The 26901-nt window shown below is 42.8% G+C and overlaps 3 protein-coding genes across 6 annotated transcripts in view; 1 reads left to right on the forward strand and 2 right to left on the reverse strand.

Moving 5' to 3' along the window:
* Window positions 1-7233, reverse strand: part of map3k5 (mitogen-activated protein kinase kinase kinase 5) — a 36215-nt gene extending 28982 nt beyond the window's left edge. For both annotated transcript variants that reach the window (XM_027029545.3, XM_027029544.3), the window contains exon 1: window positions 6232-7233. In XM_027029545.3, the coding sequence (XP_026885346.2) occupies window positions 6232-6655 (424 nt within the window). In that variant the 5' untranslated portion in view covers window positions 6656-7233. The remainder of the gene's footprint in view (window positions 1-6231) is intronic.
* A 393-nt stretch (window positions 7234-7626) lies between these two features.
* On the forward strand, window positions 7627-16560 carry lrp11 (low density lipoprotein receptor-related protein 11). 2 transcript variants are annotated; one of them, XM_027029559.3, is made up of 9 exons: window positions 7629-8704; window positions 9360-9517; window positions 11124-11265; window positions 11507-11632; window positions 11972-12130; window positions 13409-13579; window positions 13690-13746; window positions 14039-14155; window positions 14422-16560. In XM_027029559.3, the coding sequence occupies exons 1-9, from the start codon at window positions 8089-8091 to the stop codon at window positions 14574-14576; spliced, it is 1701 nt and encodes a 566-aa protein (XP_026885360.2). In that variant the 5' UTR covers window positions 7629-8088; the 3' UTR covers window positions 14577-16560. The 2 variants fall into 2 exon arrangements, with proteins under 2 accessions (XP_026885362.2, XP_026885360.2); XM_027029561.3 differs by lacking the exon at window positions 11507-11632 and having other exon boundaries at window positions 7627-8704.
* Window positions 16561-17957: 1397 nt separating this feature from the next.
* On the reverse strand, window positions 17958-25928 carry pcmt (protein-L-isoaspartate (D-aspartate) O-methyltransferase). Of its 2 annotated transcripts, none has more exons than XM_027029547.3 (8): window positions 25592-25928; window positions 22210-22314; window positions 22037-22068; window positions 21817-21921; window positions 21420-21540; window positions 20861-20946; window positions 20367-20536; window positions 17958-19665 (listed from the first exon to the last, which is right to left on the reverse strand). In XM_027029547.3, exons 1-8 carry the CDS (start codon window positions 25764-25766, stop codon window positions 19653-19655), a joined length of 807 nt encoding a protein of 268 aa, XP_026885348.3. In that variant the 5' UTR covers window positions 25767-25928; the 3' UTR covers window positions 17958-19652. The 2 variants fall into 2 exon arrangements, with proteins under 2 accessions (XP_026885348.3, XP_026885349.3); XM_027029548.3 differs by having other exon boundaries at window positions 20314-20536; window positions 25592-25927.
* Window positions 25929-26901: the final 973 nt, after the last annotated feature.

A 26901-nucleotide genomic window follows, 5' to 3' on the forward strand; every position in this document is an offset into this window, starting at 1 on the left:
TGAGACATCTGTTAGCCTGCACACGTGTTTGACTAAGCATGCACTTCTGTTTTCTCATTTAAAACTTTCACTTATAGGAAAAATGCATTTCCTCAACTAAAACCTCAAACCCCTTGCCAAAATGGACATGATTTAGTGCTGAGGTTTGGGGCTTTTTTTTTGCACGTGACAGATATGTTGCCATACCCATAAGACACAGTAGAGTTTCACACGTGACAGGCATGAGTTTTCCTGTAGGGACACTGGATCTACTTGGTGCCCAGCTAAGACGGTCTCGGGGATCTTGCACATGCAACTGAACCCCTACTCCAGATAAAGTTCTACGTCGTCGCCACTGTGGCCTTGAAGGGTACGGCAACAACATTTGCTGCAGGCCTTATGAGTGTCATTGATGACTGTTGGAAAGTACAGAGGAAGGCGTTCCCCTTTACCTCAGACTGTTTGTCTAGCCCGATAGGCCTAGAGAATCTTCAGTTTGCTGAGCAATGCGTGGAATTTCAGATACAGTGTGTGTGTGTGTGTTAGTTTGGCATGGAGAGACAACATGTAAATCTGTCTACCAAAAATACTGCAACAGAGGCTTTTCAGATGGCGGAGGTTTGTGCACCTCGGTTTTTTTTTACACCCGGGTGTGAATAGAGTTCCTGCTTGGTAGTGCAGAAGCACCATCATTGACACTCCAAAAACGGTCCTGAGGAGCAACGTGTCTTCCATCGTGCCTGCTAATGCCCAATACTGTTGTTTCATTTGCTCGACAGAAATTGGGGGCTTGACATAAAATGTACTTTGACTCAATAACAAATAAAAACAACTACAATCGGAATGATCACAAAAACACCTACATCTGAAGGCTGACATTCTGCACTTTGGTTTCACATACCAGTTTGGGTTCAGTCCAAAGAACTTAGCAACAACAGCAACAACATAACTTTGACCGCTTTGTTCCAAAGGGCACAGTATGTGAAGTTACTTAACGCATGACAGAAGAATTACGTCTAGTCCCACCTCTCACCTCATCCCTGTTGTTAGGGTTATTGAATGATGGGCAGAAGACATCATGGGAAGTCAATCTCATACCAAAGGAACAAGTGAGTTTAAGGTCTAGCGTTTCAGAGGCGAGCGGGATGCATGAACACGGGGACGGGTGCGATGTCACTCATGTCTCTGATGTGACAGGGGGACACACTGGAGAGCTGCCTGTCGGGGAGGGACCTGGCACAATTTAAGGAAAGGCTCAGCGACACACCTCGCACACAAAGGACCTGCCTCACCCGACATGCTCCAACATGGCCCAATGGCAGCACACGCAACCTGATACAGTGCCACTCTACTGGCTACCTTCGAATCCCAGGTTTTTTGTTTATTTTTTTTGTTTTGTTTTTACACTGCACACAAATAAATAAATAAACAAAGAGATACACAAAAACGCTGCCTGGCAAGGTGTCCCGATAATAGGGCTCGCTGAGCTCGGTGGTATTAACTCATGCAGCTAAAACGGGAAGGCGACACCCTCAGCCTGTTGAAGAAATTTGAGGAATTACTATAAAAAAAATGTTTTTAAATATCGGTGAATTACATAAATACAGGCTGCTGGGACAAACAACTAGACGTGTGTAGAAGAATGGTCATGCCCCCCCCCCCCCCAAGGTCTGGGGGGATTTTCAGACCTCCAGACAGAGGAAGAGGGTGGTTTTTATGACTGAGCATTGTCAGGCAGAGCAGAGCAGAAAGCGAGGAAGCAGGCCATGGACGCCCTGACCTCATGCACTTCTAGCTGATTCCTAGAACAGCAGCTTCACAGAAGCACGATGACGCTGCCTTTGCTACAAGATGAACCAGAACGGTACGTTCTCTCTCCTTTGTGGTCACCGAAGTCCTCTCCCTTTACATTAACATAAAAAAACAAGTACACCCTCGGGTAACTCAGCAGGTCTCCTGGGTTTTGGCTAATATGATCTCGCCCTCTCTCCTCCCTTTCTGGCGCATGCAGAGAGGACTAACCCAGCACTGGGAGCAGAAACAGTGCCCACTTCTTGCAAAACCAGAACCCGCCCATGCGCCCAGTGAACTGGGCCATCTGGGGAGAACTTGACCATGATCCAAAACCGTTGTCCCCAGACAGTCTAGTTCACAGGGCGCATGGGCGAGTTCTGGTTTTGCTGTGTATATGTCCCATGGTGCTCTGCTTCCTGGTGGCATACATGGTCACAAACTGGACATAGATAGGTTCAACTCAAATCAGCACCATTGTCGTTCACTTCCTTTCTCTCTCCTCAATACTTTGATTTTCCCTTGATCTTGCCTTTTCAAAAGGGCCTTTGATAAAAAGCACTGAAAAAGAAAGGGGGGCTTAGTTGCTATTGTGCTTTGCCTCAGCCGTAAGTCGCTTTGGATTAAAGCTCCTGCCACATGAATAAATGTAAATTTCAAAGTAAATGTGCTACCTTTACATCTAGGTAAGCTTAAGTATGGCACACCCAGTATAAGAAACTCCCTGCGACATCCTCCCAACATCAGACATCAGCTGGATGTTAATATCCGCTGGCTAATTCGCTGGTGTGATTTAAGTGGGCAAACTTCCGGCCAATAATTACAACTGCTGTCTATAAACAATTAGTGCTGCGGTTGTGATTTACAAGTACATACCGGCAAGGGCCCCCCGACCATACTCGCTAGAGTTTTAACTGTCTATGAAAGCAGTAAAGGGATAATTACGCTACAAGAAAGTGATATCAGGTATTAGTGGATGACACTGCACGCGGGTTCTGAGTTCCCAGGCCAAGTGAGCAAAGGCTCTGGATGAGACCCACACTGCCGGTGGACCCAACGGTGCACACCCTCTCACAAGTGCACTGCAGATTCTCATGGCCATGCCCTATTCTCTGGCCCTGCATTTATGGTGTGCACAAATGTATGTGTGCCTGCATAGTGTCATTTCTGTTTAGGGCCTTTGATCTTTGATGCTTATTCACTCTTTCCTTCTCCCACTACCACAGAACTGTTGAACAATGAGGACAATGGCTGGTTGCCTTAGATGCAAATATGTGTACAAAATCTCAAAGATCAGGAGGTGATGGATGGTTAGATGAAAGTTGGAAACGGGAAGGATATCATCATTATGTTTAGGTATACGCAGTATGGAATCCACCTTAGATGTCAGCTTGCCCATCTATCAGCCATCTGAGTAAAACGGACTCATGACAATGAAGACATACAGAAATGAGCATCACTATCCTTCTTCTGGTTACATCATCTTCTCAGGCATTTCCTGTTTAGTTCTAATTCTCTGGGTACTCTCTCAGACGACCACATAGAGGGACAAGCACACTCAAATGAGCAGAGAGACCGAAAGCGTTACAAGACCCAAAATATTTCCACTCCAGTTGTACTCTCGCTTATCCTTTATCTCTTGCTTTGAAGTTCACTGGTCACCATATGTGATGTGATTTTACTGTTGGGTTACCAGTGGAACATTACAACAACTTTGGCAGTTGTGATGTGACATCACAAGACAGAAGATACAGTGGCCCATTTAGTTTGCACAGTTGACACTGCAATACTGCAGTGGTGCAAGAACTCAAACCATAAGTAGAGAAGTATGTAAAAGAAAACTAAAAATAGACATGGTTTTGATTGGACACAATGGCCGTTTTCAACATCTTTGGACGTAGTGTGCTTAAACTGCTCTAATAGAACTCATATCATGTTCAATTCACAAACAGCTTCATATTTAGCTCATAATTTGTTGGATTAGATCAGAAAATGCACTGTTTACCGTATTTTATACCATGGCCTCCAGAGGCTCTGAGGCCCACTCCACAACATCATAAAGATGACTTAATTTGGTCTCTGACAGGGAATGGTGGATGGAGTAAATTTCCTATCTGCACTTTTAAGCAGAATAGTGAATAATCAGATCAAATACAAATCAAATACTTTCACACTGACATATTTCGCGACCATAAAGCCAGAACACTTCAATTTCTCAGTATTGCCATTGCCCTTATTAAATGCTCGCTGCAAAGCAATGTTTGCAAAGTTCACATTTGTCTCATATGCTTAATTCAAACTGTACATGTGCAAATGCGCATACGATATTATGCTCAGCAGAGCAGTTATATTATGCCTCACATTCTGCGTTGCCATGGTGAGCACAGCTGTGTGGCAGTGACCCAGCTGTGTGCGAAGGGGCACTAATCCTGCCAGCGGTGTGTTTTCTGATGTGCCTTGACTTGCCCCCCTGCTGCCCCTTAACCACTCCACCACCTCACAACCCCATGAAAAGAATCCCAGGCAGCCGCTCATAGGAATGTTCCGGACGCTTGCAGGAAAAGGAGCCAGGAACAGAGAGTGGAGAGAATTCAGAGAATGTCTGGGCAATCATTGAAATAACCTAAAACAACTTCAGGCCTGTGTCCAGAGCCAAATTAAGATGTTTCTAGAGCCAGATTAATCTTGCTTTCATATGTCAGTCACTCTGTCAATGCATATCCAGCAGGATTAAAATTAGTCTATGTCTTGTATGTGTGTGTGTCTAGTATTGGTATGCAATTAGAGCTCTGTACAATAAATATCTTTTTTTAACATGCAAAATATCAAACCTCATAAATGAAAATTATATACAGCATGAAAGTGTGTGTGTGTGTGTGTGTGTGTATCATTACACCCCTAGGTGTAATGGTACACAGTACAGCCCTTACTGACATCATTTTAGCTCAGCTATTTTGTTGATGTGGTGTGATGTTTCCAGCTCAACAGCATGGAATTCCTGGCAGCAGGAAACAGGAGGAAACATCCTTTGGAGACTCTTCTCCTACACACATGCTTTTTACCATCCGCCCCTATTCTATTTTGCTCCTCCTGCCTTCCCGTTCCCCCTGGCTCTCCCATTCTACCAAACAGTCAATAAGTGGCAGAGCGCTCCCTCATAGTGCCACTGGTTGACATTTCTCACACGCTCTCCGACCTTTCATGTGGGAGGGGGCTGACCCACAACGGCACCGCCACACTCCCTTTACTCTTTCAAAAGGTCGAATTGTCATTTCATGCGATTTCTTTTTTTTCCTGCCGATTTTTGAACCAGTTTCTCAAGTGCACACCATATCCCCCACACCCATCCCGCTGGCACGGACTGCAGTGGCTCCAGTCTCATTCTAGGCGGCTGCCAGGCGGTCTAGTGTTCACACGGCTCCCCGCAAGCCCTCACCTATTTACCAAACCCTCTCTGTGTTGGAGGAAGTCCTGGAGACTTCAGAAGCACTTCTATGTGGTACCATTGACACAGCCAATTAGAAAAGTCTAGGCCTACACAATGGAACAAAAGGTGCGTACTACGTTTTTTGTATGAGTATTGTTGTTACACCAAAATTCCCCATGATCGAAGGACTACTAACTTGCCTGCCAACTGTCCTCATTCCTGATTGGCCTGTTGCCTGCATGAATTCCTGACTGCTGCTTCACACACTGGTGATTCTACTGCACGTCTTGCATGCACCAGTGACCCTGAAAATATTGCTTCTCCACAAATGGACATCAATAGGAATGCATCGTATAATTATGCTATTTAAAAAGAAGTCAGGAGCTTCTACTTAATGCTGGCACAAGCGAGGATAGGAGAGTGGCTTTGATGCTTTGATGTGCTCAAGTGAATTAAATTGCAGGAAAAAGCAAGATTTAATTGGGTTTGTTTGTTTGTTGTTTGTTTTTAAATAACACTTCTAAAGCCATGAAGAGCATTAGACATCTCTCCCATCTTCTGGATGGAGGTCTCTGAGGCTGGATCAGGACCAAGTGGAAGGCTCGGGTGCCCAGCTCCTGCAGCATCATGTCAGGACGTGTGGACTGGTGACCCACTGCACACCACCCACATACTTATTTACATAAGGAACACTGGCAAAGCCTAGCTCTGGCCAGTCCAGAAGCATATGGGTGCAGTCAGCCCCGTATAGCCCAGGTTTGTTTGATTTTTTATCAGAGGAAATTTAGTTTTTTTTTTATAAAGTTGCAAAGAAATGGGCAAATGTTGCGCACTGTGAAGAAATGCTACCTTTGGTGTTTAATCACCAAGCATATGGCAAGTCCACTTCACTAAAAATGTATCATGCTTTTCCCACTTCAGTAATACAGCACTTAAGTGTACCTTTACTGTAGCAAAAGAGCCACATTACCAAGCGTCTTTACTAGCAAGGACCCAAAGTAACTCCAAAGGCAGCGAGACTCGCGTGAACCTACCTGCATTGTAAAACTGGTCAAGCACCAAGGTTTCGCCAAAGTCCAATTTACCAAAAAGGACTATTTCTAGTTTGCTTCCGACAATCTCGCAGGCATCCTTCAGACACTGCAGAGCCATGCTCTCGGCGCTCTGAGGCTGGTTCATCTCCGAGTTCATCACGTAAACCACGGTCACGTTTCGGTTCTTACATTTCCCCGTGGTCAACAAGCTGCCGCTGTCTCCGGAGCAACTTATAACCCCTGTGGTGGTCACGCTGCTACCGGCAGCGGGATCCTGCCAAAACGTCCCGGCAGCGGGGATCGCCGAGCTACTGTTTAAACCACTTTCCCTGCAGTGACACAAGGCGCCTCCACAGCTCTCTGCGTCCGTGGATTCCTCAAGAGATGGGACTGAGAGAGAAATCACCTCCCGATCCGGATTCATCTTCGCCGATATGTTAAAGAAATAACATAGAAATACTGTTCGCCGTTGGTAGACCACCTTCCTTTAAACTACTACATGCTGTCATTATATTTGCAAAATATTCGCGCTTGAAGAAAACATGTTTTAACTGAAATAAAGCGTGGTTAAATATCAGAGCGCACTGCTGTTGTCAACCAAAGGCTCGTCACGACTCAAGTGAAGACTTGGACACAAGTAGCGATCTAGTCTCCGAGCATAGAGGTGTTTCCAGGCATTTCAACACAGCCTTGCGTTTCCTCGGCGAGCTCACATAGTTCCCAAAGTTAACACAGAATGTAGGCTTGCAGATCAAAAAACTCCTTGAGAAGCAGTTGAAAGGGAGGCCATCTTCTTTCGAAATCTCGACGATACTCGACGTTAAGGACCAAAGACTTCTAGTCGAACGACCGTACAAAAACGAAAACAAACGTTTACGTATTGTTCCCATTGCCCGTGGACCCTGCCCTACTGCCACTATTATCTTCTACACACCACTTATGCAAAACAGGCGGAGCCTAAGCCACTGACAGGCTGGTGACTGCCATTTAGGGAGCGCCTTTATCTGAAGGTGAAAGCTTTCTTACAAGTTTGTTTCCAGTTCTCTCGCGATTACAGACTACGTACTGCAAACGTAGCGCACGGAAGGCAACTTTATTATTAAGTTATGGTGTTAACCGCTCATGAAATAAATATGCATCAGTGTACGTTGAGATTGCACAATAAATTAAATCGAATGTCTATAGATTGTGAAAAGGCATCTTTGAGATGAAAAAGAGCTAAGCGAATAACTTTCCTTATTGTGAGAAACTTGACGTGCAAGTCATGATGCTGACATCTAGTGGTATGTCGTGGCTAATGGTTCGGGGGGCGGGGGGCGGGGGGCGGAGGGGGGAGAGACTTAGGGTGTTAGGACCTCACACATACAGCAGACTTTCTACTCGGACAATTTAGGGTAAAAGGGGAATATTTCGCTTTGTGTAGAACTCAGCCATTATTAATAAAATATTTGGGTCAGTGTCACGTTTAATCAAAATGTAAATTATTTTTTAAAGAATTTAGTTTTTTTTTTTTTTAAGAATTGGAGATTACTTGACGAGTGTGATTTTAGAAAAGATGGATGAAATAAGGCAAGAGCATCGTCGTGTTGCGAAGATCCTGACGTCGTACACGCTTGCCTTAGCGCCGTCTGACTTCCCGTCTCTGTGCTGCTGCCTGCTGCAGTACCACCATGTCACCATCGCAGGCTCCCAGCTCCACCGAAGACAAAGCCGCTCACCTGTGATTTCGTTACAGTCGGAAACGGTAAATTTGATTATTTTAAGATCATGCCGATCTGTTCCTTTACAGCGGTATCAAAGGCGACTGCTTCCTTTATCGCAAAGTGAAACAGAAGAATAACAATATCGAATGCAAATATGTTTTTTCCCGCGTTGCATCAGCACCGACCACTGATGTGCTTTATCCTCTTCTGCATCCTGAGGACATGCCTTTCCCGATCCTCTCAAATTTCGGATTTAAAATCAAAAATATCTGGTGTGGAGGAGTTACTGGAAGAATTCCGTAAACAGCTTCAGCAGGATCAAACCTACTCAAAAGAAGAGGAACTCGGGGCGGATGCGTGTTTGGGCGATTTTGAGGCGGTAGAGGAACGCATCATACGGGCGATGGCTTCAATAGAGCAGGGGGCCACCTTTCTGTCGGCCCCGAGCCGCGTGTATAGCTGGAGGGACTGCCTTCACGCGTGCTGCGCCGAGCCGCATTGTACCGTGGTCGTGATGCAGGAGGACCTGAAGCAGGCGGACGACAGCCTCCGCTGCTACCTGTTCAACTGTACGTACAGAGGCGAAAATGTCTGCGAGTTCTCCTTCCAGCAAGGATTCAGCACCTACAGCCGAGGGGTACGCAATGGCACCGTATCTCGAGAGCATCACCGGACAACCGCAGTCGGCAGCGGTGTTTTAAACAAGCAAAGTAGTGGTGTTAGAAGGCCTTTAGATGAAGCAAATGGACAAGGCGACTCCTCTATGCAAGGTAGGCCTTTGTACTTGTAGGCCACAATACCCTTATTAAAAAGCTGCTTGAAATTCTCTACTGAGAGACAGATTCCATTGATAACAGTTATTATAATTGTTTGTTTTCATTTTTTTCCATAGGTCTAAATTTTGTTTAATCTGAAATCTAATGCAGATGGCATTGTTTAGGTGTACATGTTAGGCTACAAAGCCTGTCTACGCTGCACCCTACACTTCTGCAGCAGCTGACGTGGTGTTTGGTCTGGTGTTAATCATTACAGAACAATTCTTGTTTTCAAGCCTTATAAAGCAGCTTTTGATACAATTACGTTTTGATGTGAGAGAGAGTACATCCTAATATTCTGGTTTCAAATAAATTACCAAGTTCTGTGAATTAAAAACACATAATCATTAGTATTGTGATCGGATAAAACAAAACATACATTTTGTGAAGTGTTCTAGGTTGGTTATCAACATTATAAACCAGAGGTAGTGGTCTTAGCAAGTAGGAAATAACCTATAGAGTATTTAGGATGTGAACCTGGCAGAGAGTATTTGGACTGGTGGTACATACCAGATAAAGCTGATGTTTGTTTGGTTGAAATGAAAGTGAATTCCTTTTTTGGAGGTGAGTACTGCTGAGGAATTATGCGCTCATGTTTGGTCTTCGTCAGAACTGGACGAACCCCCACGAAGCGATGCAGGACTCGACGTGGTGGTCCAGCTTCCAACGGACTGGGCCATCCTGGACGGCAGAGACAGTATTGACGACCACGGCGTCACGCGGTACGAATGGGCGATCGTTAAAGGAGATCCCTCTGTCAGCATGAAGGTAAATGCTCATCAGTGACTTTATGGATGAAATGGATTATGGTAAAAGTCTGGCTTCAACTTTTTTTGAGTTGTTCTTACACAGTTTAACTAACACACAAATAGACACTTCATTCCGGATTTATCAAGGAAGTTATTTTAAAGATCATGTGGTGCGAGCTACATGATGGAGGACGTAGCTATGTCACACTGATTCTTCCCTAAATCAAGATAAAGGTTCATTATACCCATTATACCAGCATGATGAATGCACCATGATTAAAGTGTGCGCGTGTGTGTGTGTTTATATATATATATATATATATATATATATATATATATATATATATATATATATATATATATATATATATATATATATATATATATATATATATTAATATATATATATATATATATATATATATATATATATATATATATATATATATATATATATATATATATATATATATATATATATATATATATATATATATATTATATATATATATATATATATATATATATATATATATATATATATATATATATATATATATATATATATATATATATATATATATATATATATATATATATATATATATATAGTGATATTCAAGGCTGGTATAGAAATAACTGATAAGGTGAATTAGTGAATACACACTGGGGGTCATATGCACGCAGAGAGTCAATCAGCCATGACTGACACTGCAATATTGCACATGGTTAGACAAGGCTGGTATAATTTGGGGGGGGGGGGGGGGTGAGAGTGAGTGTGTGTGTGTGTGTGTGTGTGTGCACGCACACGCACGCAGCTATGCTCCTTTTCACCTGCTAAGCAGAAAAATAAAGGTCTTGTTGAACCTGCATTGTTCACGGTTCATACAGAGTGTATCCTTCAGTTAATACACGCTCGCCATGTATTGTTTTAACATTCCCCAACTATCGCTTTTAAAATTATGTTTCTGGTTTGGAACTTTCAGCCAATTAGTAAATGCTACAAAATATGTCATTTTAGGTTAGTTTAAGAGCTCTTTACTAGTGAGTCTTAATGTAATTTCTAGTGGCCCATACAATAAATTAGGATTTGTTACATTGTAGCAATACATTGTAGCTAGATTAACAGTGATAGTCATTGCATTATAAAATATTTAAATGAAAGTATATTTAAATGCTCATATACATCAGTTTTAGGATATAGATCATTTGCAATAATAAGAATAGTCTTGCATCAGATAATATATCCATTGATCAGATTTCTTGCCAGTAAAAGCTATGCACAGACTGAACTGGTTTCTTCGTAGCATGTCTTATCGTTTCACACTGAGGTCATCTAACTGCATATCTATTACATCTCAGCCAAATGCTACAATAACTACAATGCGACCTCACTCAAACTTGCATCCTGTGACATGTGAACCCTGGCACAGAGTACCATCTCTGGTGATGAACGGAGCCCCACAGTGTTGCATTCACTTCCTCCGAGGTTGAGACTGCTTTGAGCAGTGTGCGGCTCTCATACTTGGAGGAGGTGAATCTCAGGACGAAGGTCTCAGCGTGTGTGGTATTATTGGACGTAATGTGTGGTCGGTCCAGCTAAGGCCCCTTTGCTGCCCGCTCAGGTGACTCACCCGGGCCTGCTGAAGCTGGGCGGACTGAGAGAGGGCCTCTACACCTTCCGGATGACCGTCACTGACACCATCGGGCAGAGGAGCTCAGACAACGTCACTGTCACTGTGCTGGCACCTGCACACCATGCAGAAGGTTCAAAAGCCTCCCTCCAAAACTCCCACTGTCTGTTTCATGACTTCATCTTTCCTTCTCTTTCTTTCTGTGTTCTGTATTTCTTTCTCTTTCTTTCTGTACCTACATATCTCTCTTTCTCTATCTCTGTCCACCCATCTCTGTATGTAAGTCTTTATATGAAATGCTTTAGGTGCATATATTCTTGAGCATGCGTGTACATTCTAACCCTAAGTATGCGCGCATCTGTGTTTCCCTGCAGTATGCACTCGCCATTGCTCCCGCTACCAGTTCATGTGCGATGACGGCTGCTGCATTGACATTAGTTACGCGTGTGATGGCAAACAGCAGTGCCCTGACCGCTCTGACGAGGACTTCTGCCAGCACTGTGCGTGTAGCTGAGCCACAGCACCGTGGCCTCGTGCTGTGGGCAGAGGCCACTTTCAGCCTTTCAGATCATTTGCTAGCTTTTGCCTTAAAACTCAGCCTGACCAGGTTTCCGGGCTACTTTTAGCATCTCACCAAGTAGAGTATTGGGTTAATTATATGGATTATAACTGTCAACGTCATCATAAAGCTGCACTCACTCTGCCTGCGGGACTTGGAATAGTGTTTTTTTGGTGTGAAGTGTGAAGCTATGTTTCTAATGATGACAGGATTTTCAAATATGGCTGAAAGCAGGTGAGCTGAACAGGATTTTGTTCATGTGCATTTCTCCATTTGGTAGTTGACGGAGGGCGTAAGGTCGTAACTCACGCAAACAACGCTCCCTCTCAGAACGCCCCAGCGCGAGAGGCGGACGGGCGAGCCATGATCCCGGCTGAGCCTCACCATGGTGAGATTTCCGAGGAGCCCAGTGAGCAAAACCAGCCTGCAGTCAGCCAAGGTAACAGCGCTTGCCTCAGAACAGTTCTGCGATCCGTAACAGTGGTACCTTTAAGTAACATTAAGGTCAGCCAGAGTAGCAACGCTTACGTCACAGCAGGCCTCCTGTGAGTAACAGTGGTATGCTCATGGAAAGTGTACAGTGAGTAACGATACTAACCCTAAAGCAGGACTAGCAAGCCAAGGTAACAGTGTTAACCTTACTTACCTTGTTTAGCCCTGCCCATTATGTGTGCCTTAAGATTTCATTTTTTGTTTTTGTAAGCTCCAGTTTAGCAGTGGTAAACACTCTCTGTTTAACACAAATTACACTGGACATCAAAGTTAATGTTATGAAGTGCATCTTTAATAGTTATTTAAATTAACCCAGACATAGATCTAAACTGTGGGTTGTTAATACCTACCAACTCAACCCCCTAATTTAAAATGTTTCAAAACCTCCCCCTGTATTTTCACAAAAGAACCCAAGACTGCTCACATTTACTGCTTTGATTCAGTAACTGAGTGTCAGTAGATACACTTAGAGTAAGGTGATCTTATGTATTGTTCAATTCAAGTTCAAAGAGAAGATTAACAAGATGGTAGCATCCTTGTTTCTTCAGGCCCATAAGATCAATAATAAGTTTACAGTAACCTATAATAACAAAGGTGATCTTATATCTCAGCAGGCAGCTAGGAAAGAATACTGAATATACCAACCCTGCAGTCTATAGAACAACCAGTCTATCCACACAACATTCAAACCAGATCATGGACACATGGACAAGTTCACAATTAAAAGTTGTATTGTCGTGGCAGTTTGCCAAAGGGTATACACAAACACAGACATAACTGCAGAGATTCTCCTCTATAGTTCAGCCAGCATTAGGATTGAGCATATGGCTACAAAACACATTACGATGACTCATGCACTGTCAGCTAATGGTGCACTGGGAGAATTCTTTGGGCAGACAGAATGTCAATGTTTTAATCACAAGAGATTAGCTGTTAGATTTTCGAGTTCACCCTCCTCCCTGCTCCCAGTCTGTCTTTCTCTCGCTCTCCCTCTCTCTGTCTCTTTCAGAGAAAAACAAAGCTTCTGTGTCTCCTGTTACCTGATCTTCTGCAGAGCCGAAAGCTGCCACACAGCAAAGACTGGCAGCTTGACTTTGAGGGCTCCCTTTCTCTTCCATTCCATTTTCCCTTCAGTTTTTCCCTGGCCTTTCTCTCAGTCTAACCCATTTAAACACACACACATACCAACTCTCTCTCTCTCTCTACCAATTCCCCTCTCTCCAAGATCCCTGCACAGCGCCCCCAGTGGTCGGTCCGTGTAAAGGTGCCTTCCCTCGCTGGTATTATGACCCCGCAGCTGGAGAGTGCAAGCACTTCCTCTATGGTGGCTGCAAAGGCAACCACAACAACTTTCTGCAGCAGGGAGACTGTGTGAACGAGTGCATCCAGAAACCTGGTGAGTGTGTGTGAAAGGAGGTGCCACACCAGAAAATATTAGGAAATTCCCTTTTTTCTCATTAATTTATGACGGAGCTTCTCCCTCATGAAGTTTTAAATACCTTTCAGCTCCACGGGTTCAGCAAGCAACTGCAGCACCGACCCCTACCAGAGAGACAGTTACAGGTATTATCATATCTACCTGCACAGAATATGTTAATTATCTTCCATATTTTCAGATGTATTTAATATTTTACATAGATTCCTAACCATGACAATATGTAATTACTGTGCAATAAGTCCTGCACACATTTCATGCTAAGAATATGGGTGTTTTAACAGGGGCTCTGTTGTTAGACAGTGTTTCAAATATAAGCATAATTTGTGTGACAATCTAAATATCAGTAAGGGTTTAATATATTTGTCTTACACTAGCCACTACCACTAACTGTTGGTTGAAATGTTTGTGCAACTATAGATGCCAAGTTACCCAGCTCAGAAGCCAAACATGAGGAAGCTGTGTCAGATTACCGCAATGCTCAGCCAATTACTAAAGCTCACGTGGTAGCAGGGGGACAGCCGCCACCTGAATCAGGTCTGTGCAATACTCAGGTTAACCTTACAGCTTTTTACTGTTATTAATCTTAATATTTACATTAACATTTATGGCATTTAAGGCATTGCATTCAGCAGCTACTGGGAATTATTCAGTAACTATATTGAAACTAATAAGAGGAATGAGGGTCTGGACCTAAAGAGGCTAAGGTTAGTTTAAAGCTGAATAATGACCAAGGATATATATGTTGTGTGTGTGTGTGGGTGGGTGTGTATGTGTGTGGGTGTGGGTGTGTGTGTGTGTAGGTGCGATCGTGCCCCTGATCCTGGGGGTGATTATTAGTGCTCTGCTGTTGCTCATGGTGGCCTGCAGGATGCGTGTCGTGCATCGCCGCATTAAGAAAGCCCAGCCCCTCACAACAGAGGAGTCAGACTACCTCATTAACGGCATGTACTTGTAGCAGAGGCCCCGACAGTCAGCACGTGTGTACGCTGGCTGGCACAGAAGAATTTCTGGAAATATTATATAGAACATCATCCAGTGCATTGAGTTCAGTCACACCATCAAAATCTTCAGATCTGAAACTGCTGGCTGACCGTTTTGATATTCAAGTATCGAAAAGTAATCAAAATAAAAGCCCTCTATGGACAAACAGCATTTAATGGCATGCAGAGGGGGAAACATTTGCTCTTTTCACTTTCATTTTTCAGTAATTTACACTACATTTAAAATGAAACATTTTGTTGTCTGTTATCTCAGTTTATCACTAATTCAAATGAGAATAGCTGTTAAATACTGTGGATTACTTCAGGCAGACAGATTAATCTAGAAAACTGTTTAGTTGTCCAGAGTAGATGCCTGTCGTGGTTTTTCTTATTTTTATTTTTTAAATTCAAACATTTATTAAAATGACCTATTTCTCCACTCAGAATACTCCAATAAGAATATTAAGGTGAGAAGACAAGGTCCATGTACTTTTTGGTCATTCTATTTTCATTTCAAAAATATAAATAAAAAATGAAAAACAGTTATTTGATTATCATTTCAAAATCGAACATGAAAAAAGAAAAACAAGTTAATTTTCATTATTGTCACAAATATACAAAAAGTGAATTACATTTTTTTTTTGCAAAACAAAGTCATAATGAATAATGAATACAAAAAGGGTATAATGAATACAAAAAGGGTATATATTTTTTAGATTGTATATTTTTGTTCAAAAAGCCATCATCAAGGCAATTCACTCTTACTGTTAGCAGAGATGATAGCTAGTTTGCAGGATGGCTGTGGACCCATACTTCAAAATCATTTTAGACGAGAAGAGGACTATTTTCTAGAGCAATATCTTCGACTATGTTGAAGAATTTTAGGGAAAGAAATAGGTTTTCCTGAAGTAGAGTTAGGAAATTTTGTGCTGAAAATGGAGTCAACTCCGATGCACATTTGGAGTAAGACATGACAAAAGCCATAAATTATGTAACCGTCCGCTTAATATACCAAAAAGTACACGGACCAGGCAGAGGGTGGGATTTTTTTCTTTTTCTTCTTTATTTCTAACAAACCAAGTCTCTTACTGTTATTGTGTCTTACTGAACTTGTAATTTTGGAGATCCGGCTTAACTCATTTTCATTTGCTAGTTATTTCAATTTGCATCACTGGAGGCTCCCAGGGCCTCTGGCTCCTGATAGCTCCTGCTGTTTTTTTGTTTTGTTTTGTTTTGGTTTTTTTATCAAAGATGCAAGCTCTACAAAACCTCTGCGATTAAAGACATATTTCATAAGACATGGTTCCAGTATTAGAACGAACCTCTCCCTTTTCCTTGAAATATTTATCCTTCGCCATGTGACATTTCTGCCAACAGGAAACGCACCTGCTTTTGCCTCCTGCCTGTAAACAAGAGACGGTCTGAGATTTTCGGTAATGCTAATTTAGGCTCAGGTCACCTGTGACTTTGAATGATCGATAGCGCAATGTGCTTACCAACTGAGGCCACACGCCCCTCCCCAACATATACCGGATGGGTATATGTACACGGTTTCACAGATGTTGATTCGAGTTCACTTTTGTCTTCTGGGACATACATGCTCTGAACTCGCTGATTCCAAACTCGGTCCAGAACTACAGTTGGGTCGTTCAACGACATGCTGAACAAGCTTGATCGAGTGTTTGACCAAAGGTAGCGAACTGTGCGGGTCTGTGAATGTCGACGCTAGTCAGTGTGTGTAATGAACGAGTCTAATCTCAGGAAAGAAGTTCCAACCAAGGCCGCTCTGTGATGGGCTCTGTGAAGTCCTGCTTGGTCATCAGATCTTTAGCTGCTCAGTGTTGCTACTGTAAATGCGTTGCTGTATTTCCGAACTGTAAACGATGTATGCATACGTGTGGCAATGTTTGTGGGAAGAGATTATATTTGAATAAAAATATGTGTATACTAAAGCGCCAATTACATGATTGATGATGGGTCATTTATTTTAAAAGGAAACGCACTGTGTTTTGATTTGTTTAAAGTAGAAAGACCTCCGCAGGGTATTCTGCAAGCATCCTATATTCTTTATGTTGGAATTAAGCATGAAAAGAGGTCAGAACTGCGGGAACAGGGGCGTCAGTCATATCTTTTGTAAATTATTTTGGGACGCAGACTAGCCTAAATGACCACGCGTTAGGAGATCAGAAATCTAGAGATTTACTAAATAAGATGTTATTCATAATTTGTCGTTACTTAATTTTACATCGTTTTCAACGTGTTTAACAAATGACATCAAAATATGATGTGCGTGAATTTTTAATAGCCTGCAATAAAAAAATCTAACTTACAAAACTGAGGGCGCACATGTTCCTAACGTTCTATTGGCGTATGTGCAGGAACAATCCGTTTTATTTGCGATTATTTTCTCTGGCGTCCACTTAAGTCCTTGCTAGGATGAGTAAAGCTTGCCTTTTTTTTCCCCGCGGGGAGTGTAACAACGTTATCAACTACTGGTCAGATGTTTTACGTTTCATGTGCATGGGTGAAATGGGCCTACTAAAAGAAACGACCTTTTTCCAGTTCGCGTCTTGACCAACGAGTGACGCAACTCAGATCTCGGTGTCAGTCTGGTAAACCCATTTGAGGTTCTAGGATATGAAAGATTATATACACCTCATAAAGACGGACCGTATAATAAGCCATTACGAAACGAAAAATATTGCGCCTAGAAATTCCTTTGCAACATGAAAATAAAATATGCACAATCTGAACTGGGATATAGCCTAGCAAATTATCGATAAAATGATTCTTCTGAAATTCATGATTCGTTTAGTTTTATACATTATCTCAACAGTTAGTTTTGTGTCTTGATGCAGTTTTCATCTGTTGACCCCACTCACAAATTTCCTATTTGGTGCCATCATAATACATTTTACTCTTATCTGATGAAATGCAAAAAGCAAAAATTGAACCTAACTAGTAGAAAAGGTAGGACGTGAAAACGAGTGAAGTAAATGGCCAAAAGGTTGTGAATCTTTGGGGGTTTTATCCCCTTGATGTGAGACCTTATGCAGTCTATACACTGTTAATCCAGCCATGGCTATCCTAAAGATCGTTCGAAAGCCAAATAATATCCAGTGCGTTAGCCCTGTGGTAGATTTACAAGTGATGAACAGATGGTTTATTAGATTTGCATGCCAACTGGTGAGCAAATTATAAACTTTTCAAAACGTACCTAAAACATATGTTGCTAATTAAGTGACAAAGACTTAAGTGAATCTTCTAGTTACGTCAAGCCGGGTTGAATTTCTGTTATTCGGCATTACTTGTAATTGGCGGCACAGCAAAAAAATAAGAGGTCATCAGCCAGAGGGTTTGCACTGCGTCGAGTTTTATTTGTACAAAGCCACGTTTGTGCGAAAGCAGGGGACGCACCGTCTGCGCGGATAAATCAGCATGGTGACCAGTGGCAGCCAGCGCTTCCAGTAAACGAGGGACACAAGCTCAGCTCTGCGTGGTGGATTGCAGACGAAATTTGGCTTTTGTGTTGTTTGTATGCGGCGTACACCTCCAGTAGCAGGTTTATCAGTGCGAATACGCGCAGCCAAGCTAAGATTACATTTAGCACGAGCTGCAGGTCAATTTTCTAGAGTGAGCAAGGTATACAGGACAGCGCAAATCTACACTAACTCATCTCTAAAATTTAAATGGAGTTGAATGGGGATCCAGAGCAGAGGTTCTATACAGGGGGCCGCAAGGAAGTCACAGGCCAGGGATTCCACCCCTGCACAGACCAACTAGATAATTCACTTCAAAACCTAAAAAATGGGTATGGTTGAAGTTAAGAACTCAGCAAGAAATTTGGTTTATATCCAGTGAAATGGTAGGAGTAGTTGCATTATGTTTGCACTGACTGATTATAAGCCAATAATCAATCAATCATTCTTATTGTTTCATTTTTACACTTATGGTACTTAGCTGGAACTTTTATCCAAAGCAACTTAAAATTATGACAGAGTACAACTTGAGCATTTGAGGGTTCTGGGTCTTGCTCAGGGGCCTAACAGCGGCAACTTGGCAATGGTAGGGCTTGAACCACTGAGCTATCACTGCCCCAATATAGGGTACTCCCTAAATTGTAAAACCAGCTGAACCACAGCATCTGTTTAACCAAGGACATTCACTTGTTTTGTTACTCATTACGTCAATGAAAAACAAAAGTAATGAAAAAGAAAAAACATTTCAATTCATTTATAAGTTTTAGTGATGTGGTGAAGTCCTCATTCAAGAATTCGTTTGAAAATGTTTGGGAAGCTGTTTGAGATCGTGCTGTCAGTCAACTCTAGAACTCCCTGCTAGTATTCCAGCACCTGCTAGTTCTCAGCTAGGACTTTAGAGTCTACAATTTGAGCTAGCGCTTCAGCCTAGACATCTTTAGCCCCCATGCAGTTCCCGTTCAGAAACACTGCGCACGCCTTGAATATTAAATTAGCACGGTGCACGCAGTGCAGGCACCCTCCACTTACTCCTTCAGTCCACAGAAAATCAGCTCCTTCTTACCCTCAGCTTCAAACAAGCTGAAATACACATAAAATGAAAAAGAAAACCCCAATACTGTATTTATCACAAAAAGAAAAAAAAAGTGCACCTGCCAATCAACAATCAAAAGAGGAAAAAGTTCACAAAGCAAACTGCAGGCATGAAAATGTCATGGCTAAGCCCACTCTTTTTTTTTTTTTTCCTTTTTAAGCAATCAGTCTGTTCCATCCTTTCTGAGGACTCGTTAGCCACACAGCTGTCCCAAGAGCGCAATCAGCATGGCTCCTCCCCCTCCATCTGTTACCATCATGTAGTTAGTTGTTAAGTCCAGATTGATGGCGTATTTTACTCCTGTGTGTGTGTGTGTGTGTGTGAGAGAGAGAGAGAGAGAGAGAGAGAGAGAGAGAGAGAGTGTGTGTGTGTGTGTGTGTGTGTGTGTGTGTGTGTGTGTGTGTGTGTGTGTGTGTGAGAGAGAGAGAGAGAGAGAGTGAGTGAGTGAGTGAATGAATGAATATTGCCAGACTGTCGATTCAAAGTTCATCCCTATGAGAGACAAAGAGAAAAGGGTTATTCTGGACACACACACACACACACACACACACACCACGGCTGTCAATCATGCAATGAGCGTTAAGATTCAGCGTGCCCACAGAACGTCCTTACAGAACATGCTCGCCTCTGAGCACCCAGTAACCCTGGCCTCCACATCCAACACATGCGCGCGCGCACACACACACACACACACACACACACACACACACACACACACACACACACACACAAAAACCAAAAAAAATAAATCTTATGCATCTATTTTCAAACTGTCAGTCCAAATGCATCACTATGACCTTCCATGACTTCTGACAGGGCTGAAAGTCAGCCTGTTAAAGCACTGCTGTGGGAGCCATGCCTCTCTTACTAAGCATTCACTAAGTGCCTACAGCACTCAAGCCCCATCCTCAGGAAAACAGAAACAAGAACAGGGTTATATGGTTAAATATCAACAACCAAAAAAAAACCAAAAAAAACTTTTTTTTCTCCTTTTTTAATTCTACAGAATCAAGACATCTTTGGGTGGAGGGAAGTTAAAGTCGTGCAATGGTGGTGGTGGAGGGGGGGATTGTATTGGCAAAACAAAAAGGCATGGAGCAGCAGATGCAGCCTCTTCTGCTTTGGACTACACAATTTCACCTGTGCCCTGCGGAAGGGGAGGGGGAGAAGAGGGGACAGGAAGTCACTTCCACCTGGACCACTGCTTGTCTTTGTCTGTTAAAGGCACGTAAATCACCCCCATCAGGGGCTTCATTTTGGTGCTGCCGTCCTCCATCTTGTCATGCTGCTCCAGCATCTGGTTCCCACCTGCGGGCCCGACGGGGAGGATGAGACGGCCGCCAGGTTTCAGCTGGTCCAGCAGCTATGACAGCAGCACACACGTACCGGAACATCAAATACACAGGCAACAGCGCCACACACAAATCCTGGTCATTATGACATTATCCTATGTAATATGATGACAGCAAAAACCACTGGCCACATCGGTCCCAAAGAGTCAAAATTCACACACTCACCCACACCTCTACACACATTTAAAATGCTAAATAGCACATCTATAACTCTTTACACTTAGCATAGATCTGCTGTTTGGGACAAATATATTTTTAAAAATACACATGCTATTTAGTGTATGGCTAACAAGGAGGAACTAAAGTGATGCTTGTGTTGCCTGAGGGGAACCTACAGCCTGTGGAACAGAAGGGGCAGCTGCTCCTACATGTATAGCATCATAGGGTGCCTCTTCTGTATAGCCCAACCTTCCATCTCCAACTGACAGCAAGAAAAACAACAACAACACACACACACACACACACACACACACACACGTCATTAGTGCAACTCAGCACGACCAGGGTATCTTCAGTGCCGGCTTCATCCCTGAACAGAAGGGCAGGTTGCCGTAGTGATTCCAGTCTGGTGGTGATGCTATATGAGTGCAAAAATGCCCAGCACCTTGGAATGATTCAGCGTGATCAAGACACAGCCCAGGCACTCAGCACTGATCCTTCCTGACCAAATCACTCAACACTGCTCTTCTACAACTCAGCTAGCTTCACCCATACACTCACATCCACAGTCAATAATTAGTCCACATTAACAGATTATTCTGCAATTATTCTGCAGAGAGAAAAAAAGTTTCCAAATATAAAGCAGTTAACATATCTTCCATCATCTGATTAAGATAATTCTCAAATGCTAAGAATTTTGGACAATGCTTTGTTGACTGCAGCACTTTCACGCACCAAGAAGTTTGACACGTCCTGACGATATCAACGTAGGGTCGTCCTTCCTCACGTTATTGACTGAGTCATCGACCAGCTCCTTTATATGATCAATCCCAATGACCTTTCCCTTTGGCCCCACCTGCAAATAAGAACACAAGCTGTAACGTCAAAACATTCAAACGTGTTTGCATACATACACGCATGCACACACACACACACACACACACACACACACACACACACACACAGGATAACGCAGCTATAAGAGAGTGTGCACACAATGCATACACTAGGGGTACTCTATAACAGGTCCAGAGCTCTGAGGTAGAGGGGTAAGTGTGTGTGTGGGGGGGGGCATACTTTTCCTACTCACCCCCCTTCACCTCCTGTACCCTTACACCACAACGGGACTCACCATTCGGGCAAAACAGACAGACAGGATGCCACTGCCAGAACCCACGTCCAGAGCTTTGGCGCCTTCATACAACTGATCATGGAGCAGCTCCAGGGCATAGGCGTGCTGAACACATGAGCCCGAACACAGAACTCATCAGCACCTGTTCCCACTGCAGTGGCCCAGCAACAACTGGCTCACAAAGAGCTTGTGTTGTAAGACTAAAACACGGTGACCTTACCATGTGTGGTGCACTGATGGTTGCCTGGTAGCCTGTGGAGGTTCAGAAGAGCTGCGTTCACAAACATTCATGGCATACTGACGTGCAGTGGCTAAAATGCAGCTGGGTTACAGGAAGTAACATAAGAATGAACACATGAATGAACTAACAAATGACTGGAGTCACACACATACCTATAGACTGTGGAGAGTCCATATAAGGGTTACATCTGGAGAAGTGGGCACGGTCTGTCGCCAGCATAACATCATACACACGGTCTGACTTAATGATGCCATTCTCTGGAAAGACAAAACACACACACACACACACACACACAAACAATATAAGAATATCTTTGTGCAGTCTGACTGACAAGTGGTCGCAAAAGCTGGAGGTGCCTGAAGCAGCTGCTGTTAAATTCAAGTGCATGTGCTCACACGTGTGCGCGTGCACACACACACACAGGTGAATGCTGAGAACCTAATTTCGATTTAAAAAAAATTTTTTAAACAATACTGAATAAATAGTTTGACTACTTTAAATCAGAGCACAGCCTAAATAAAACAGGCCTATTATTTAACATAAGAATAGGAAACTTACATTTACATCTACGGCATTTAGCAGACGCGCTTATCCAGAGCGACTTACAAAAGTGCTTTGTCATTTACTCATAGAATATATCCAAGGACAGTACAGTAGGTTAGAATTAAACATACCAATGAACTAGAATACAGGGATGAATGCTGATACCTAGAAGTGCAAAATACATAAGGTCTGTCTTAAACAATGATAAGTGCTATAAACATCACATTGCTTCTGTCATAACTTCAGTCATATAGTCATAAAAGTCATGACACAATGTGGAAGCCATGTAATGTACATCTAGTCTTGTAGAATCAAGCTGAGCACTGTGGAGATCTGGCTATTTCCAACAGGTATGCAGCACAAAAGAGATGAGAGGCCAAAAGGTCACCCTCTTCAACACACACACACACACACACACACACACACACACACACACACACACACACACACACACACACACACACACACACACACAGACAGACATACACGCGCACCCCCCCCCCCCAATGTTACAGAAACAATGGAAAAAACACCATTTTTTTGGAAATGCTGTCATGGCACTAATATGTAAAATAATTTTTAAAGTATTTATTTATTTATTTTTAATATTTGTTTTAACATTTGTTTAAAAAAAAAAACAACAACAATTGTTTTAACATTTGTTCATGAAATATTTACTCAGGTCCAGATAAACAATTTAGCTGTGTGTACCATTAAGATGATCAGAGCTATTCTTGTGCATATCTAAACTCCTCTACCGGAATCTGCTAGGCCACCTCACGTCCAGAAGTACTATGCGACACCGTGACACGGACCCATTTTCCCCTGACCAATAGAACGCTGAATAAGAACCAGCTCCAATAGAGCCAAATATGGATACGCCAAAACAGCAGTGCAATACAGGGGCCAGAGCAAAAGATTCAGACACAGCAGTACAAGTGACAAAGGAAATAAGCAAAGGATTACTCAGCAACTAAAACCTAATGCTATGACTGCCATGAGAGCAATGAATGAAAAAGTGTGTTTACACACAGGTGCTCCACTACAGGACACAAGACCTAACGTCTATGCCAATCCTAAAACCTAGCCCTTCTTTTCCCATATGCGAGGAATTCTGCATCACCTTTCACAGCCTGAGCTCATGCCTCATGTCTGAGCCTTTCAGATTGGCTGGAATTAGGGCACAACAGTTTTGGCAGCAGCCCAACATCCTTTCTGTTCGATTTAACCTTGGCTTGTCTCGAATCACACTGCCCTTTGCTGCACTATAAATATATCTGCGCTGCCATACAAAGGTAGAGAGTCGTCTCAACATTTTGCTCTGCTAACACACCAAGTCCTTTCAGAGAGCAGCTTCACATGCCCAGCCCTCATCATCTATGGTCGCACATTTATCCTAAATATAGTGCACTGGACACTGTCCCGCAGCATGAAAACAGAAGCCCAGGAGGATGAGTTACATGCAAGTAAAAATATTATTAGTGCGAGTATTCTTAGCTTAACGTTAGCGATAATCTCAGTGACAAACAATAGACACGTTACAGGGTCATTATGCAATTCTGTATTCATGTGCAAAAGAGTGGTCAGATGCAATACATGCAGGCCACAGTAAATCACGCGCACTGTCATAACGATTTAAAGTATATTTGAAACCCATTCTATTTGAAGTGTTTAATAAACAACCAGATAAATAGGAATAAAGTAAATTTGCAACAAACTCTTTCCAGTTTATTTTTACCATTTTACATATTATGCAGAAATGTAATAAATCTCCTCTAAATCTTACAAAGACCATTTTGTACACGTACGTAAAAATAATTGTACAACAACAACAGAAAATACAAACAAATGCTATTACTGCATTGTTTATGTGGATGTACTAGTCTGCGTGTTTCGGGGTATCCGCTGGTAAAACGCTAAACACAGTGTATTTGAACCTACTGTATCGTTTACATCATAGGTTTTGTTAATTTACCCTCTACTTTGCTATCAGATCTTTGCATATTGTGTCGTATCATCAAATAGCCAACGGCTTTACACCCCTTGGGGAGCATGTTCATATCCTAAAAAAATTATGTTTACACGATTTATATTCTAAAATCGACACTCTTTTTCCATGGAGTGTCAGATGTCAATATCGGCATAAGACGACAGAAATATCTCCGTCTCCCTAAATTGACCAACGACAGGCGTGTCCACCCTGACGGCCCCGGTCTCCCCTCGCCTAACCTGCAGTGCGAACCCCGCCCACTCGCAAACAACGACATGGCTCGCTATCCTTAGCCAGGCTGCTAGCTAGGTTAGACAGCTAAAATAATATAAATATAAGCAGCAGTCAAGCGAAACCCGCCGGTGAGGGCGATGCCCACTGGTCTGTCTGGACGGTTATCTTTTGGAGCTTATGAATGCAAAGATGAGGGTTTTCAAGGGGTTGATTCTAGATTCACGCTGGCTAGCCATCTAGCATAGCCTAGCCAACTAGCTACAGTGCTGCTCGCCTAACTAAGCCACGTTAGCTTGTTTGGCCACAGGTATACAGGTAAACAGCTTCACCTGACACGAACGGCTGTACTCGACACGCACGATTTCCTCAACACTGCGTCATGGTCTTATTCCTCTGACGGCAGATGCCTGCAGGTGGCCAGTTAGCAAGCAACCGATGCGCGTTACTGCAAAGCTAACAGCTCGCAAGCTAGCCTGGCTGACGAGACAAAAACGAGCAAAGGTATGTGCTTGCGTGTACCAACAATAAATGTATGGTCCCGTCATACGGGGCCATAAAATGTGCAATAGACCAAAAGCAGCCCAGCTCCGGTGGTTAGTGATATGGCTACAGGAAGGTTTCGTTGGACTTGCTAGCTGACTGTACCGTTTCCACTAAATAAACAAATTCACCGAGCTATCCAAGCATTGAAGTAAAGTAGACGTCTCTAATGCTTAGAACCATCCTTTTCCGTTCGTCGGCGCGGGGGAAAAGAGAACAAAACTTACTGCGGAGGTTGTTTACGAGCTCTGCTTGGTTGGTTCCTCCTGATTTCCAGGCCATTATTAAACACAGTCTGCGGATCAAGTAAAGAGCGGCTGTGAGTGCCGCGCCTGCGCACACCGCCTTTCCTACAACACTCACGACTTCCCAAACGGAGGCAGGCGAGACGTCACTGGACATGTCGGTGCACCAGATCCTTCAACACTTCAGTATGTCGCCGTGCATCCCCAGGAGCGACCCAGAGCCCACTAAATGCATGCCTCAGTTTGAATTTCTGTTCATTTGACAGCGGGGGAATTTGAAATCGTAGGAGGCGGGAATGGTTCTGCCACATGCCTCCACCAGGAGGAGAACACGGGGACATACATGAACACGTGACTCTGAGACTTTTGGGTGTGTCAGATTTTGAATTTCGCACATTTTCTATGGCCCCAGTGCGTGTGGTTGAAAATTGTTCTAAGCATCCACTGTCTTTCTACAGACAGCTATACGGTCTTCATGTAGACATTGGTTTTAGACAAGTGGTTTTAGAGGCATCGCTGCGAAGAAGAACCAGCTGAGAAATGCAGTCTCAGAGGAGACTACCCCCAGAAGTGTAGTATTAACAATATGCTATTTCAGTAAAACACAGCGAGTGTATTGTGTTGATTGCAAAAATTTTAAAAGAGCAGTTATTGTATAAGTGCTACAGTTAACAACACGGTTATAAAATAATAGCTATTATTTAGGTTCCTTATGGTAGAATTCAATATTCTGTTTTATTTGAAAAAAACGTCAATGTCTGAAAAGATTCATGTGAAGCTAAACTAATTTCACAATAACCTGTAAATGGTACTTAGCTTATTAATTTGTTGTTCGAATTATTTATTTATTTTATAACTAACGAACTGATCGGGGCAATGTATTTGTTTAAGAATTAAAGAGAACCGAGAGAACGAGAAGTTTTGTTCAAAATGGCATGTTTTACATTTGGTCACATACTAATTTTGCCAAAAGAAGCAAGTAGTATGCGGGATGTTACCAACATTAATTTCTCAGTATTCCAGTGCCAACTCCAGTAAATATTTCAAGAAGGCTCCCTTTGGACTCCCATGCAAGGGTATTTACTCTATGGTAAAATGTCAGTAACTGACCAGATCTCTTGTGTATCCGACAATATGAGGCGCCACCAGATGTCAAGAACCAAGATGTCCAACACCATTTGTGATGTTTACAAAGAGTAAAGTGTCTTTACTATGCCCTGTGAAAAGTTATAGTTATGGTATATGGTGGGCTATCGATAGAATGTTTTTGAATTTAGTAATTTCCCTTTTTT

This window comes from Electrophorus electricus, chromosome 2, assembly GCF_041902795.1.
Source record: "Electrophorus electricus isolate QZ-2024a chromosome 2, ASM4190279v1, whole genome shotgun sequence".
Lineage (NCBI taxonomy): Eukaryota > Metazoa > Chordata > Actinopteri > Gymnotiformes > Gymnotidae > Electrophorus > Electrophorus electricus.